This window comes from Pagrus major, chromosome 7 (genome assembly GCF_040436345.1).
Source record: "Pagrus major chromosome 7, Pma_NU_1.0".
Classification (NCBI taxonomy): domain Eukaryota; kingdom Metazoa; phylum Chordata; class Actinopteri; order Spariformes; family Sparidae; genus Pagrus; species Pagrus major.
In genome coordinates, this window is record NC_133221.1 from 3,020,790 (window position 1) to 3,038,544 (window position 17,755).

Genomic DNA, 17,755 nt, shown 5'->3' on the forward strand with positions numbered 1-17,755 from the left:
CCAGACTGTCACACTTACTGTCAGAGAGGTGAAACTATCAGACACACTATGACAGACAAAACTCACAGCAGAGATGTAAAAAGTATTTTTAACTTACAGCCCCCCTCCATTGTATTTTGATATTTTTATGATATTTCTGAGTCCTTTCTTGGCAGTGTTGATGAGGCAAATATTTTCAGACAAATCACATAATTTTGTGCTCAGAGTCACTAAATTTAAGCTGTTGCTAATATGGAATAATATATTCAGCAGATAAGTTGTCTAGTGGCAGTAAATGTACAGTACAGGTTACAGTTTGACCATGAATAAACTCTGCAGCTCCTCAATACACAAGAAGAACTTCAGTTTGAGTGACAGCGAGCACTATCCCTGCTAATACTCATGCTGCTTGTCCATGCCAATATCGATGCTGTTGCTAATCCATGCTAGTGATGTTGATGTAGCTATAACGGCAGTCTGGTTATGATGGTGATAACTATTTATGACTGCTAACCACGTATTCTCTGTTTGAGGAAGAACGTCGACCTTTAGACAGGAATAAAAACTGACTGGAGGGGGCTTAAAGTGAAAGTATGAATACCACACTGTGAGTATATTCAACTACAAGTAAAAGTACTGCATCCAAAACGTACTGTTTACAGTATTATCATTAAAATCCACTTCAGCTGTTACCATTCCTGGAAATGGATGTAATATTATCTTAAAACGTCTGTCCCCGTCTTAAAAACTTTGACATCACAAGCTTTTATTCACAACTCTGAAGTATTTTCTCTAAATAAGTTAATTTCATACACACAATGATTCTGTATGAATGAGGGCCTAAGGCAGCGCAGTGCAAATTAATAATCCACCCACACACACGTAACAGTTTATAAACCTGTCCTTTGAGAACCACATATTTCTGAAAAAGTCAGAAAAACAGCCTGTTTTCAGTTTGTGATGGTGATTCCAGCTCATCTAGAGGGTTTTTAAAGAGGTTTTTAGCTCCATAAGAGGAGAATTTTCTGGACTCATCAAGGATCACTTCAACCCTCAGTTTATCACAAACATACAAAATCAGCACATCTGTAGATGCATGGTTTTTACTGGACAGGAAGGGGATGTAATATTGTAACCTGAGAAGTAACTCCAGTCATCCAGGTCCAGGTATTTGCCTCTGAGATGTGATGGCATAGAAATATTAAGTAGTACAGTGACTTGTTTGTCTTTAACCAGACTGTTGGCATAGCTTTCATTATGAACCGATATGAACCAGTAGAGCTACTCAATGCTATCAGATCAGGGTCATCAGATTAGCGTTGGTACCTTCGAATGTTCAAGGAAAAGTCAACAGAAAAAGTACCTGCACATGCTTCCAAGTAATCCAGGAAGTCAACAGAAAAACTGCCAAGTAGGTTGGCACATGCAAAGAATTTGCTGTGGTGTTTTGGTTCGTAGCGTTCACAATAAATATGGTAACAGAAGGGAGGAAAAAGTACAGCAAAAGACGAGGAACAGAAAATACATTTTAGATTTAAAAAAAGACAGACTGGTTCACTGTATATACACTGGAGAGAGACATGGAGAGACGTGCACATGTCCTGACAAAGTCTACAAACACTCCTTTAAGGAAACTCGTGTTTAAAAGAAGCCATGAATCATTTTATGTTATCGGGTTGAAACAACAGGAAGCGGTCCGCAGTGAGTGATGCACTTTGTAAATGTCCTTCATGAGAATGTGGTAAAGATCTTCCAAGAAGTCTTTACTTCCTTTTGATAATCTTGGACCATAAAGTAAATCATTACCTTCCTCACACTCTGCTACACCCAATAAGTCAGACAACCTGACCTCAATCGTGTGTTTACATAAAAACAATGTACTGGATAGGAGCCAATACAGTACTTGACCGAACACAATAAATACAGGTGTGACTGATCCAGCTGCCATTGTTCTTACCTGCTACTGACCCGCAACCAACACCATGATCAGCTTCAGGCTCAGCGGCAGCACACTGCGTGAGTACACTTCCTCGTCTTCATAGATGAGATTCATACTTTCTTGTTGAAGAAGCTGAATACTTTCATGATATATGATTGGAGTTATAGGATGCCTGATGGATCATCATCATCATTGCAATTTGAGTCTATAAATTAAGCATGTTTTTTGCGCTGTCACTGAGTGGTCTGATGGGACGCCGAGTGTCTGTCTGTGTGTGTGTGTGTGTGTGTGTGTGTGTGTCTTGTAAAAACAAGATAAACACAGATTGACAGTAGTGATGTGTTTTTTTCAGTGCTGGCAGCAACCTGTTTGCTCATGACAGCAGGTAAATATCAGTATTACAATGCTGACATTCTTCTTTTTTTACATACATGCATTCAACACCCTCAAACTCAAACTTTCATGTCTGTTTTTTTTTTTTTAGATGTTTCCACAAAGAGTGTCATCAGCTGTGACAACGGCTTCAGCGTTCAACATTTAAGCTGTGGTACGACTCAATGCTAAAGCTTTCTAACCACAACCAACAGTTCATTTGGTGTTGGACGACCTAAATAAACCGTTCAATCCATGTCGAGGCACACAGAGACTTTCTACAGGAACCTAGTTGAATATTTCCCAGTGACATTTATTTTCCTGATCATATGTAGGATCAGAGCTCTGTGGGTTGGATAAAGGAAGTTGCAGCGTACCAAAAATGTTCTTTTAATTTTCGTATTTTATGACAAAAACAAGTCCATTGTCATAGATCATAGTTTCTTATATCCACTAAATACTGTCACTCTTTCAGTCTTATTTTTTGCTTTCACTCTCTGTAACAGATGGCGGTGTGATCGGTGTGCAGGCAGCTCTGTATGGACGCGCAGACAGAGAGACCTGCAGTGAAGGAAGACCTCCACAACAGCTCACCAACACAAAGTGCTCTCAGCAGGGCACTGTGGACGTCCTCAGGAGGAGGTAGGCACAATAAAGTCCAAAATGTCCTCATGTGCATCTTTGATTAAAGCAACATTATGTTGTATTTTGTTTCATTTGGCGCAACACACCTGTCATAAAAACAAATACCAGGTGATTGTAACAGTTTCTCAGATGAAATGTTACCTTACGTGCTAACTACAAACAACAGTCAGCATGTAGTAACAATGCTGCGTCTTGAAGTGAACATGCATGCTTTTTCCCACGCCGCAGTCAAAGGTTTCACAAGCGCCACACACAACTCAGAATAGTAACAGCATGTCGAGCTAACGTAACCTGAACCAGAGACCATAACATCTGACTTTAACATGCTACTGGCTGATTATCTTTCCAAATGGGCTTTTATTCAGGGAAGCTGCACAAATGACTGAAAGCCGGTCTGAGACTCGTGTCTCTTTCTTGGCTGCTCTCTTTTTCTCCTCCGAGTCTCCTCAGACATTGTCCTCTTTGGTCTCTTCACCTCTGTCATGATGTCTGTAGAGGCTGCTGAGCCTGGTTATGTTGCCCACTCTACCGACTCCGGCTCCGGTGCCTCCTCCTACTGGCGGTTGCTGTGATAGCACAGTAAACACCAGCACTCCCCTGCAGTCCTCCTAGCAAAGTCAGCTAGCAGAGCTAACTTGTAGCTAAAGTACGCAGCAATTACAGGTGACTTTCAGGAAATCACTTGATCACCTGAGGCAGAGCAGCCAGAGGACGTCAGACCTCCCTAAAATATGATCCAGTTTCACCAAATGCTGTTATAAACAAGACATATAGACATATACTTACATATATAAGTGCTTTGATAATTGTTGCAACCCCTTACTATTTATTCTTCAACATATTTCCCTACATTTACACACACAGCTTTACAGCAGGTTTACAGCAGTGATAACATCATCACTGTAAAAATGCAGACCTCGGAGCTCCTCCTTTATCTTGGGGAAGATCTTGTAGTCTGATGTTGCCAAATCAGATAAACAGGTTGAGTGTTGGAAGAATTCATCTTCGCACGCCTGGATGTCAGATTTCAGGTACCCGAAACAGAAATACCACAAAAGCTGTTCCTCTTGGAGAACTTTATAACTCGTCTCCTTTTACCTTTGGCCATGAACTTATGAATCACTCCTTGTAGGTACATTAACATGTTATATCAGCATTAATCTCTAAGTGCAGCTGGCTAACAGAGATATGTTAGTACACTTAAACGTGTCCTGTCAGACATGCACCTGAATGTCTGAATGCAACAACTTCAGCATATACATGAAGCCAGCAATGTCACGTATCCTGTGTATAAAATCCTGTGTATTACTATAACACACTTAAAATGTAGATGCTGAATAGTAAAAGTCTCTGATAGTCTCTGACTTTATTTAATTTACCATACTTGTGTTTTGTATTGTCTGTTTGTGTTTCCTGTAGGTGTGATGGCAAGAGAGTGTGTGAACTGAGTACAAATGTCGTCCGTACTTCTGATCCCTGCCCGGGCATCTTTAAATATTTGGAGACCAACTACACCTGCTTGCCAGCAAGTCAGTCACATGTCTGCATGAAATTAAGTTCAAACACACGCTCACATCAGCATTTAAAACAGTGGAATCGCTAACAAGACGCTAACACTGTGTCTCTGTTTTCTATTTTATCTTGCTACATGGTTGTGCTCTTGGTCTGGTTAGATTTAGTTACCAAAACCACTTGGTTAGGAAAATACCACTTTTTGTCTCACCTGGTTCTGTGGCCTGAAACACGGCTGGAAAATGTCTGGACGTCTCTTTAAAAATACCCAGTGGTCTCAGCCTACAAATGTTGAATTGCCACCTCGAACAGTGGTCTCTGGCTTGGCAGCCTCCTCGCCTGGCTGTAATGCCTCCACCATCCTCTCCTCCCCCCAAGAGGAAAGTCAGCTCTTAAAGACGATATCTTGACATTCATCTCTACAGGTTGAAACCTGGCTATTGCGGTTGATTTTTGCTATTAGTGGATCCTTGAGGCAGCTTTCAGGAGGCAAACCTCTGGGGTTTAGGTTCCCTTTAAACATGTAATGTGATATTACGCTTATCGTAGAAATGTTGATATAGTACACAGTAGTATACAGTGGAACATACCCGTGGTTTGCAGAAACGTAACATGCCAACATTTTCTTCTGGTGACTGGGCTGGACCTTTAAAAGAAGGGAGAGCTAGAAACTTCAAAATGGAGGAAGCTATCAGGGCTTAATTGCGTGATTCACATTTGTTTACCCCCCATCTGTCTGAGTATTAACTGCACTGTAATATAAATACTGGTGCAAGTATGCTGTGTAGCAACCAAGCTAACACGCTACAGAAAGACTGATTGTTCAGAGAGATTAATGAAACCTTAGAGGGATGAACGGTCGAGCACAGAGAAAACAGAAAGAAGCGTGGAGAGCTGTTGTGACTGATTAGCTTATCGCGTTAGCTCGTAGTTCAACAACTGTTTCTGTGAGTCCTCCCAACCTCACCAATCTTCTAGCACTGAATGTTACACAAAGACACACGTTCAACATGCCGCTTTCTGGTGTGAGCGGGCGTTTAACAGTGCGATGATCTACTTTATGTTACACAGTTCACCTTGTGGTTTGCGAGCACTCCTTGGCACAACTTTATTGTGGTAAGATCACTTTTTTTGTATATGTTTTTGTATGTATGGTACAATAGTAATGAAATAAATTGTTCATTTTGTCACCTGCCTCCTGAAATCTCCCTCTTTTCATCAGATGAAGGGCAGGTTATTCTTGTGTACGGTGCTGATTATGGGCGCCGTGACCGCACCACATGCTCTTACCAACGTCCTGCTGTTCAGATCCAAAACGTCTACTGTTCACACCCTACGAGAAAAGTGGCTGAAAGGTACAGTCGCACACTCTTTGTTGATTTCAACTCCTGATCGTGGAAGTCAAAGTCATTTTACATCCCAATCAAAGTACAATATTCTGATGCCATCTTTTAAATCACACACAGATTTCACATATCTCGGTGCACATTTACGCCTGTATTTATAAATGACATTAATCTGCGTCCACAGCTGTAACGGAAAAAACAGCTGTATTGTCAGAGCGAGCAACTCTGTGTTTGGAGACCCCTGTGTCGGCACCTATAAGTACCTGGAGGTGGCCTACACATGCCAATGTAAGTAGCTCCGACGCCATGTTGGGCTGTTTCACCTCACAGAGGCTTATCTGTGGTCTGGATGTGAAAAAGGAAGATGATGGTAAACATTTTGAAATATAGAGATATCTCTGCATAAGGTTGACGTACTAGTGCTGAAACAAACAATCCCAGCCTTTGTAAATTCAAAAGTATACAGTTATGTGTTGAGGCCACATTTGTATTTTGAAGTGAAACAACAATGATCATTTCTAACGATGAGGAAAAACATTTGTCAAAGCTGCTGTAAGTCCACTTCCTGTCTGTTCTGCAGTTAGCGTTCGCCTCCCTCCTCTTCACGTCACCACACTTGCATGATGAATCTACTAATGGAGGTGGCGCCAAACCATTTAAAGTTCTGTACACGAGGCACAAATCTGCAAATAGTTTAAAACTCTCAAAGCTCAGAAGATTATGCTTTTCCCAAAATCCTACTGTGGTGATATTGAATAGATTTTTAGGTTTGTTTAAACAGAGACTCCAGTGGTTTAATGACGGTTTCCCCAGCTTGCCCCCAACATGTGATACAATATGACACGTGTGGGCAGGGATACCAGGAAATGTATTTTCTCTTTTACGGCATGAGCAGGAGGAGGAGAGACATGGGTTACTGACCAAACACTCTGCTGGAGTATAAAGCAATTTAACAATTATTCATAAAATTATTAAATAGAGTAACGCTTACAGCAACCTTAAGAAGAGTCACTTAAATGATCCGTTTAACATGAATGTGTCTTCTGTTCTGTTGCAGATCCTGTCGGGTCGTATTGAAACCACAGTAATGTCACATCATTCATATTCAACAAAATGTCTCATCTGTCTGTGATCAATGACAAGAGAAGTGTGGGAACCAACGGAGCTGAGCAAATTTTAATTTAAAGCAACATTATTTTCCCCCCTATAACCTGCTGATGGTCCAGTGTCTTGTGACAGGGTGAATGGTGTCTCTGCCTCTTGTTTCTGTGGCTTCAGTGGAGAGAGGAGGATCACAGCGTTACATACATGTTCACTTCAACATACAGGTTGTCAACACATTGCATTGTTATATGTGTTGTGTGTAGTTAACACCAACATTAAGTCTGGCACAACATGACAGTTTCTACATGATGTTGCTTCAACAGAAAATCTAAATCTAAAATTCTGCTGCTTTTTTTTTTATTATAACCTGAATTTATACTTTTTCATTTTTACACTATATTGATTTTAACTGTGTTTTCAATGTATTTTTCCACCTTATGTAATGCACGTTGAATCTCCTCTGTGTTTGGAAAATGCTGTTTAATAAATTTGCCATTTCCCTCCTGTGACCGCGTGTGTTTGTGTTGTAATCACTGACGATTTCTGCTGATTATATAAGTCGGAATGTACACGCTGTCTTATACTATAACATTTATTAACTTTTGTCAAATTGGCTCCATTAAATTTATGCAGAATTAACGGTTCCAGTTTGCAAAATCATCAACTTAAAAACACGATGAATCTGAAGCAAGTGAAATGTGTTTATAGAGCACGATTCAGACACAAGGAATGAGGAAAGTGCTTTACACGGACAGAAATGCATTAAAAATAAGGGGAACATTAGGAAAATGTCAAAGTTGCATTGAAAAGACGATAAAAACAAAAAGCAAAATAAAGTTACAGATGAAAATGAAGCTAAAGCCACATGATTTGTGGGGTCCGTGCTGTTGTTGGCTCAGGATTCAGTTTGTTGGATTGTTGTCCCTGGTGTTGTTTGTGGTGAGGAGGGTGGAGTGTGTGTGGGTTGCAGGATATGGTTGCTTGACTATACAAATCAAGTATGATTGATTGATTCAAGTTAGTTTTAGTGAACCTCAAATATTCAGGACATTTGGTGGAGAGCATAGAAACTCATGTTTCTGCCCACCACAGGGGAGAAGTTGTAAAAGGTTTTTGTCGAGGGTTTGTGAGTCGCACAGTGTCGTCTCCTGCCCATTCCTCGAATCTGAACATGTGTTAGTCCTGGATTGGAGGGCAGGTTTGCACCCGGTCAGACTATCTGACACCTGCTCAGGGTTTTACCCAGGGTAGAAATACTGAGGCCATGCACCCTGGCCCCGCTCGGGGAGTTCAGGGGGCTCATCCCTCCACAAGAAGTTTTCAGACACTACAGTATAAATCTGCATTTTAGTGCATTTTAAGAGTAACAATAATCTCTTAGAATATAATGTCAGTGCCAATACATCGCTGACAATTAGGGTGGCTGCTAATTGTTTCAGGGTGGCCGTGGCCAAGGACATGACCAAGGTGTCCTCAGCTGAAGCTTTGGGCTGTGACATGTTTGACCTGAAAGTCACGTTTGCCGAGCAGGAAGCTTTGGACACATCAGTCCTTTTCCTTGTCTGTTCCAGCACCTTGCCAAATGATAACAATCACTTATGTAACAAACTGTATGTGACATTTTCAAAAATGTGTGTAGTTATCGGACCATTTTAAGATTCCTTCCTCTTTCTGTGGGCTGCAACTCAGAAGGGACGTTCTGGACACACTGACAGGAGACTTGATTTGCATAAAGAGAGGCAGTTCTGACCCAGACACAATAAAAAGCAGTTGTCTGTTTCGAGCACCTTCGACTCTTCACCTGAAACTGGACTCTTTCGACACCATGCTCCGCTCCGGACTCAGCACCACACTGTGTGAGTACAAAACTGACTGGTGACAAACATGATGACGAGGTTCATGTAAAACCAGGAAGCTTGAATTTTAATGTTGTAACATTTGTGCTTTCTTACTGAAAAATCTCTGTATTATATTTGATTGTGTTCTCATCCCTGTTCTGCAGGAACCTTGTTTCTGTTGTGGGCCTGGTCCCGTGTGTCTGTGAATGGGGATGTGCCAGCGCGCGGGGGCGTCTCCCAACCGAGGACATAAAGTGGCGCTGGCCTTTGAAGTGACGGCGCGAAAGCTTTGCTTTGTCTTTTGGTTTTGTTTGATGTTGAGGTTTTTCAAAAATCTAAATCTAAATGGGGGCTCGTCCAAACAGTTTGTCCGCCTTTACGCATGTACCTGTGTTGGTCCTACCTGCGCCTGGTAGTTGTTGATTTATTGGTTTATTCACACTTTCTATTATTTGTAATTTGTGCGTTTTCCCCCCTCTGTTCTTTTCAAACAGCTGCAGGAAAAGTGTTAATTGGAGCGGAAAGCGGTGCGTTTTTCGTGCGCCGGAACGTCGGAGAGTGAGGTTTGGTGAGCTCCGCGGTATATCTGCTGGGCCTTTTACCTTTCAGGCTTCCTTATTCGCGTGTTTTTGGGACGTGTGGTTTATTATTTTTGAGCAGTTGTCTCTGGTGTCACCCCGAGGAATTGGTGGAATCGCCAGTTTCTGGTTGTTTTGCCCTTCCTGCGGGCTTGGTGCTTAATTCATCCCACCACCGGCCTGTTTGAAGCCTCGCGTTTAGTTAATTACCTGGGTTATTTTGTTTTGCCTGAGGGAAATGGTCATTGGGTCGTGGCTTGTATTGTCGCTGGACTTCCCGTTGTGGTTTTGTGTTCTGTCTTTGGTGTTGAGTTGGTAATGTGCGCGCCGCAGTTGCTTAGATAATGGCATCGCTTGTTGAAAAGTTCGTGGAGGAACCTTCTGAGGTTGTGTTTGATGTATTGTCCAAGGTCCAGTTGATACAAGTGGCTGATCATTACAAATTGAAGTCCCGTCTATACGTCTCAAAAGTGATGTTAAAAGAACAGTCGGCTCTATGTGCTGTGCGTGTGATTAATGCATCCCATTACGCATCAGATGAGGAGGGTGAAGAAGAGCCTCCCGGAAAATTGCCGACACCTGGGGGAGGAGATGCTACCTGCGATATTGTCACTAGTCTGCGGTTGATTCCTCCGTTCAATGACAAGGACGTAGATACCTTTTTTCTCTTGTTTGAGAGAGTGGCTGATGCGCAAGGGCGGCCTGGTTCACGCCGTGCGCTTCTGCTTCAGTGCGCTCTGACGGGGAAAGCGCAGCGGGCTTTCTCTGCTCTGAGTTTGGAAAACTCTCGTAATTATGAAACTGTAAAAGCGTCGGTCTTGCGTGCTTACGAGTTGTTTCCAGAGGCTTAACGTCAGCGTTTTAGGAACATGAGGAAACGTTCAGATCAGACCAATGTGGAATTTGCCAGAGATTTGCGCTTGCGGTGCCAACGGTGGTGCGTTGCCAGAGCGGGTTGCGACTTATGTTGCGGAGAAACAGGCTAAGAACGAGGCCGAGGCTGCTGTTTTGGTAGATGAGTACGAGTTAACTCACAGAGCTCACGTGCGCTCATCTGGTGGACAAAAAGATGTTGGTTATTTTTTTTGGTAAAGATAAAAGTCTGAACGTTCATGCGCCACCGCCTTTTGGAGCAGATCGTTCAGTGGTTAAATCCGACGCGGATCATCGCCATTACTGTCATCGGAAAGGGAACTGTCCGGTGCTGAAATCCAAGTCCAAAGCCCGTTTTTCTTATGTGAAGCCTGACATGTTGGCAGCGTCCCCTGTTAAGTTGAATGTAAATTCACGTTCTGTGGGGCCGAATTTCAATTCCGGTAACAGATTGTAACAAAAGAGCTTCCAGCTGTAAGATAAATAAACATTTGTTTTTATTTTTCAGTGCTGGCAGCAACATGTTTGATCATGAGAGCAGGTAAATGAATGTTTGAATGTTGTATAATGATGCTTGCACATCTTTTAAGTGTAAAATTATAAGATAAGAACTTATTTAAAACCAAAGGACATTCTTGTGCCAGAGATTGTGGCAAAAATGTGCAGCGCCATAGAAAAGTCACTGATAACCAGTGCCCTTTTTAACAATCTTCATTTTTGTCTCTTTGCTTGCAACATTTATTCAGCAATATACACTAATTCTAAAACAAACCTTTTTATTCCAGACTTTTCCAGAGCCGAAATACCTGGTTTGTACCCTGCGTCCACAGAGAGAGCGATCACCTGTGATGGCCATAACAATGTCCACCGCCTGAGCTGTGGTACGGCCACAAGCAGACGCACAGTACAGTCGCTTGTTGTTTTTATTTTTCTCTTCAAGACCAAATATCTTAACATTTGACTGTTTTGAGTGCAAAAAGCTAAGAAACCTGTAGCTCACAGAGAAGGGAGAGACATTTTTTCAGTTCTATAAATAAAAAGGAGAAATTTAAATGTATGATTTGTGGCTGGTACACGTGAGTGACAGATATCATTTCTTCAAGTTGTTACTGAAGGAAACCCTCTGAGTCCTCAGTCCTGCACACACCATCCTGCTGCCACACACTGAGCCCTGTAGCCAGAATAAATGTTGGCATTTTTGTCACGTCTACAACACATTAGCAAGCACGACACTACTGGATATTTTTGACGAGACATCTGGACTTTTCTCGTTGTTTATGAGGACAAAACCGGGTATTTTAACCCAAAAACGTGTACCTGTGATTGTTTTGAAAGGTCAACATGCTCAGTGGGCACAGATCTGAGGGCCACAAAGAAAGTACAGACAGACGTAGGTTTTTCCTCTATTATATTTTTGTTGTGTGACACCATTTGAACTGTTGTTCCCTCGGCTCTTGTGTCCTCTGCGGTGCGTCGCAGACAGCGGAGTGATCCACGTGCAGACAGCGCAGTATGGACGAACTGACAGAGAGACCTGCAGTGAGGGCAGACCTCCACAGCAGCTGCACAATATAAAGTGCTCTCAGAAGGGCGTCCTGCAAATCTTCAAGAAGAAGTAAGCAATAAAATTTAAAATGTTAAAATTGTATTAACTAATTACTCTTTTTTTTTTTGTTTTGTTTGGGCAAAACGAGTAGTAAGGCCTGATGCAGCATGTACACAAATGTAGGATTAGTTTAACAATAAGGTAAAGGGAGAGAGTAATGACTAAACCAGTCAAATAGCTGGCTAGATACTGAGCAAACAGTTCAAATAGTTAGATAGAAGTAAGAAGTAATAAATAAATAGTTCAAATAGTTGGATAAAAATAGGCTTCTAGTTTAAATTGTTAGCTAAGTAACAACTAATGATTAACATTTCAAACAGCATACTAGAAGTAACGAGTAATGAAACGATCCAGGAGTTAGTTCACAGTAATAGTTCAAGAAGTTGGCTAAAAGGAAACTGCAATGAATAATATTTGCTTATTTATGTATTAATTTGTTATTAATGATATTTAACATTCAGCTCAGTAATCTTCTTGATCTTCTCCCTGCAGCTGTGATGGCAAGAGGGTGTGTGAGTTAAGCACAGCTGCCGTCCACACTTCTGATCCCTGCTATGGCATCTACAAATACCTGGACACCACCTACCTCTGCATCCCAGCAGGTCAGTAACAGTTCTGTGTGTGACACAAAAAAAACGAATAAGTTTGATAAGAGCAATATGTTTAATGAGACCCGTCTTTGCTTTGACAGTCAGCACTGTAGCATGTGAACATTCTTCGGCAATCCTGCAGTGTGGTAAGATCACAAGATCTCTTTTTGTTTGCGTTTTCACTTGTATTTTCTTTGCATGTCAACATTTATACGTGTTACTCTTCCTCCTCTTTTTGTCAGATGAAGGGCAGGTTATATTTGTCCTCGGTGCCGATTATGGACGCCGTGACAGGAGCACATGCTCTTTCAAACGTCCTGCCCGTGAGCTCCAAAACACCCATTGCTCAAGCCCCACTACTAAAGTTGCTGAGAGGTACGGGGATAGATACCGTACATGTTCGTGTTTTCAAATGAGGACACCCATATTCCCTCTTCTTCTGTGCACATTCAAAGCTGCATTCAGTCACATTAATCTGCATCCACAGCTGTAACGGGAAGAGCAGCTGCACTGTCAAAGCAAGCAACTCGGTGTTTGGAGATCCCTGTGGTGGCACTTACAAGTACCTGGAGGTGGCTTACAGATGTCAGTGTAAGTAGCTCATCGGCCACGTCGGGTTGCTTGACTCTACATAAGCTAATCTGTGGTCCTGGAAACCAAATTGTTTAGTACACAAGATGGAGGAAAATGAATGACGCTGAAGTACAGTATATCCACATCACGTTGTTAGCACACCACAGATTAAACATGAAACAAGGACGTGTCATTCAGGTCACATCTGTTTTACCCTGTTTGGATTCTTGGCTTACAGAGAAACATAAACGGATCAACAGCACAAAGGTTATGATTGTTCTGAGATGTCATCTCAATATCCAGAATAAATGTTATAAATCCAGTTAAAATTGAACGTTTCTTCATGTTGCAACTTTACGTTTGTTTAGCCGGGGCTTTTCCACATAGCTTCGGCAGCGTGCGGCCCACAGAGCGAGCGCACCAGAGACTTCCGCCCACCGAGCCGGCTAACTTCCTGTTTAGCGCCCGGCTAACTTGAATGAGGATAAAATCATTTAATCGTGCGGCTCTTCTAGACTTTACAGATGTTATTGGACCGAACGGCTCCAGTTATGACAGTGAAATGAGTCATTTCTCAGACACTTCTTCTAAAGTCAATATGTTGTCTGTTCTGCTGCAGATCCTGCGACTCTCTGAGCCAACAAGGAAGTAACCAAGAAACAGAAGAGACACCATCATCTCATACAGAGCCAGTATGGTGCACTCGGGCCATATGAACTAAACATAGCGTGATTAATTAACAAACAGATGGATTTAACGAACCTCTGATTAATGTTCTGTGCTGCAGTTTTATTTCCTCTTCTGTTTTTATTGGATTTAATTTTACTTTTATATAAAGAATAGTTTCCCTCTTTATTGTGCAACACAAATAAACTCGCATTGGATTGCCTTATATTCTGTATCATTACACTAAACTATCAGATAATCTAGGTCATTTATGAAGCTTATTTTTCTGGGGATTTGGTGGGTCTCATTTTTGTTGTATTCTTATTAAAACATATGTACTATTATCTGTACAGGTACAATACTACAGAAGTTAACTGTCCTAAATAAACTCTTTACTCCTCCAGTCCGTCCCTCGATACTAATGTCTTAAAATTCACCTTTTATCTTGTTTGAAATAGATTTTGAAAAAAAAACTGCTGAATTCTCATAATAAATATTCATATAAAATAAAAGAAGTATTAAAATATAATGGAAACAGATGTGTCATATATGTCAATACAATCCGGCATCGGTCTGGAGTCACTGGGTCACACGACACCGAAGCTATTGAATAAAAAAAAGACATTACTGATCTGGAAATATTGACCTTTTTCTTGCCTCCAAAACATGATTTCATTTCATTTGAAACATGCAGATTGTTGCGCTGAGCACAACAAATATCAGATGAAGTGAGTCCTACTGTTTTTATCCACTTTTAACTTACAGCAGCACATCTCTTAGTGTCAATATATTTCCTGAGAACTTCAACACTAATGTTATCCCATGTCTTCTGCAACTCAAGCCAAAGTCTTTCCTTTGAATGTACAATAGATCTGTCCAGTTTATTTTCCAACTCGCCCCAAATTTGCTGGATGGGGATGAGGTCCGGACTTCGAGGGGGCCAGTCCATCAGCAGATTCCTTCTGTCGCAGGTTTTTCCAGCAATAGTTAGCAGAATGTTTTGGGTCATTGTCCTCTTGGAAAATAAATCCAGGCCCAATAAGACGACTCCCAGATGGGACTCCGTGCCTCACCAGAAGGTTGTGGTATACTTTCTTATCCATGATGCCATCAATTTTCACCGAAGAGGTGTATTATTTGTCCCATTGAGTAATATAATGAGAATCAGTTATAGAAGAGTTGTAGTGTAAAGTCAAAATTGCCCTTAAATACAATACTTGAGTTAATGACTTTAGTTAATACAGGTTGGTTTTTGTTTATTTGTGAGTTTTCTGTGTGCATCTCCTGAGCGGTCTCAGGATGAACCAGCAGGTCTGGTGTCTGAATGTTTACATCTCTGCTTCATTCAGCTCAGATCTTCTTATTTCCTTGACTTGATGTGGCCGTGCTCCCCTCGACATGTTTGAACCATCCAACATCAACAGATATCAGGACATGTTTTTGAACAAAGGCTCCTGGTTCTTGACTGAACAACCTATTCAGCACAGTGTAAACAGTAAGAGACTGAGGAGCCTGATCGGCAAATAAGCGCTCACATGACGACTTTGCATGAAGCTGAAGGTGACGAAGATAATAGTTAATGAATAACGAGTGATTTTAAAAGCTGCACGTCTGCAGTCACAGACACAGAGAGAGAAACAGGGAAGAGACGAGGATGGAAAAACTTTTTCTGAGCATCATCGCTGCATCAGGCAAGTCTTATCTATAATTTCCTCTTTCCTAATATTATTGAATGTGGTATTGTTGCTTGATGTACAGTCTAACTCAATGAAAAATCAGGCTTTGTCATTGTTACGGTTCAGCTGTGGGCTTCAGAGCCGTCGAGTCGTGCAGAAAATATCTTTCTTCTGGTTACTAATTAAGCCTCATTAACCTTCTTTAATACGTACAAAAATAAAGAAAAGTTCTGAACAAACAGCTCACAGTTTTACATACGATCTGAGCCGGAACCAGAAGGTCATTAAGTCATCTTTGGTCCAAATGTAACCAGTATGCATGTCTGTCACTACAGGGCTGAGTGCCGTCTCATCACATGTCCCTCGTCAGTACCATTTTGTTTCTGACCTGAAGACCATGACTGAAGCTCAGAGGTACTGCAGAGAGAAATACACTGACCTGGCAACTATAGACAACATGGAGGACATGAGGATCCTGATCGACATGGCAGATAAAAGCTCAGTGGTGGACTCTGAATACAGCCACGTGAGTTCACTCTACTCTCTTTCTCATTTCAAAGCCATTTTTGACCATTAAGTGTGATGGATGGTTTTAAAGTTCTGCATTACTATTTAACTATTCAAACTTTGCTTTCAGTTTGCCTGGATCGGGCTGTACGATGACCTGGACACCTGGAGGTGGTCACTGTCAGACACCAGGATCTACAAAGACGAGGAGACTGAGTTCAGAAGATGGTCGCCTGAAGAACCGAACAACGACCACAGTGGGGAACACTGCGCAGAGATGTATGATAACGGACTATGGAGCGATGCCGGATGTCACAAAGCTTTTAAGGCGGTCTGCATGGATGTCAGAGGTGAGGATGTGAAGTAGTGAAGTTGCAAATGTACCAGTTTGGTGTTTGACCTCTCTGCCTCTTCGTCTTCGGTTACATGAATGTGATTTAAAGCAGCTCGGTGTGAAGTCTGCCTTCACTTCGATGCGATAATCCGGGCCATGAAGCGAATTATAGAGTCTGATGACACACACACCTCGACGATTAACAGGTTTATCCCCTGTGACTGTCTCGGTCCGAAGCGGGTCAAGAACAGGAGGCGAAACATCTCTGATGTGCATTTGTGGACGAATGTGGTGACGGACAGCTCCATAGTGATTTCACATTGTAACTTAGATTTTGATATTTTATTGGCGTACTTCCTTACATCTCTGGGGATTTATAGTGCCGTGGATGCTGCCACAGACACAGCATGGGTGGCTGACTGTAGGTCAGGGTTTGTACCTCTGCACGTCTGTTTTCAGGGCTGAATGTGACGTTTGTCCTCACCAAAGAAAACATGAACTGGACTGAGGCCCAGAGCTACTGCAGACAACACCACACAGACCTGGCCAGTGTGAGGAACACGGCAGACAACCAGAAGGTAAAGGACGTATCGAGGGACCGACACTGCAAAAATCAAACATAAATAGATAAATGTAGGCGTAAATTAATGTTTCTGTTATTTAATTTGCTCCTGTGTGTATTTACCTTTACAGTTAATTCACACATTTATCAACTTTTCCATGTTATTATTAATTTGTTCATTTTTAAATGTATTTCTGTGTTAATGTCTTTATTCTTTCCCCTTTGTGCTTCAGCCTCTGTTTATTTCCACTAACGTATTTATTCTGTGTTTTCTGTGTGACGGTGACGTGCTGACGGCTGTCACGCTCACTGGGGGTCTCTAGAAGATGAAGTCTCAGTATAGTTCGTGTCTGTTGTTTAAAAACCTACTCGGCACTCACGCGGGTCTCATGACGGCTACGGTAGCTTGAATAATACTGATGTCAGGCACTGAATTTGATGACATAACTGTTCACAAATGAGAAGCAAATGAGGCTGGAAAAAACCGTAGCCGGCACAGAGCTGAGTGTGTCGGGGGGGCGAGGCCTCACTGATGACTGTATAACATACAACTTTATCCACTGACTCATATTTCACAGAGAAAGTGACTCTGAGACTGACAGTTTCCTGACTGACAGCGTTAACTGTTGCTCAGCTAACAGTAGTTAGCAGTAGCTCAGTTAGCCGTTCAGCTCCTCTCAGGTGACTGTGCTCTGACTCGGAGCTCCGGGCGCTGTGGGGTTTTTCCACTGTCACTTTGGGCGTTGCTGAGTCGATCCATGCAGCGGCGATTTGCATTACCAGTTTAACCACGCCTGGTAGGGCCGCAGTGTGCCGGCCCACCTCCAAGCGGGCTGCGCCGACCCGTGACCACCCCCCATCTCCCCCTCAAACAAGCCTGTGTTGTGAGACTCAACTCATGTCTGAGCAGGAAACCTTAGAGAAAGGCCTTTTTAGTTGGTTTTGTTTTTCTCAGTGGTTTTGTAGCTTCTCACTAAATCTTTGTGTGTTTGCCTCTTCCTGCTCTGTGTCCACACCGAAGTCAGGAAACAGAGGAGATGTGTGTTTTCCTCCTG

General features: G+C 42.1%; 1 protein-coding gene across 1 annotated transcript; it reads left to right on the top strand.

Moving 5' to 3' along the window:
- Nucleotides 1-1,961: 1,961 nt before the first annotated feature.
- Nucleotides 1,962-17,023, top strand: LOC140999302 (uncharacterized). The gene is made up of 21 exons (XM_073469632.1): nucleotides 1,962-1,995; nucleotides 2,271-2,303; nucleotides 2,403-2,465; nucleotides 2,797-2,932; nucleotides 4,355-4,464; nucleotides 5,519-5,563; nucleotides 5,670-5,802; nucleotides 5,978-6,081; nucleotides 6,851-6,863; nucleotides 8,587-8,753; nucleotides 10,695-10,727; nucleotides 10,972-11,067; nucleotides 11,666-11,801; nucleotides 12,285-12,398; nucleotides 12,488-12,528; nucleotides 12,625-12,757; nucleotides 12,870-12,973; nucleotides 15,633-15,823; nucleotides 15,935-16,154; nucleotides 16,598-16,716; nucleotides 16,934-17,023. The coding sequence occupies exons 1-21, from the start codon at nucleotides 1,962-1,964 to the stop codon at nucleotides 17,021-17,023; spliced, it is 2,115 nt and encodes a 704-aa protein (XP_073325733.1).
- The last annotated feature ends 732 nt before the right edge of the window (nucleotides 17,024-17,755 follow it).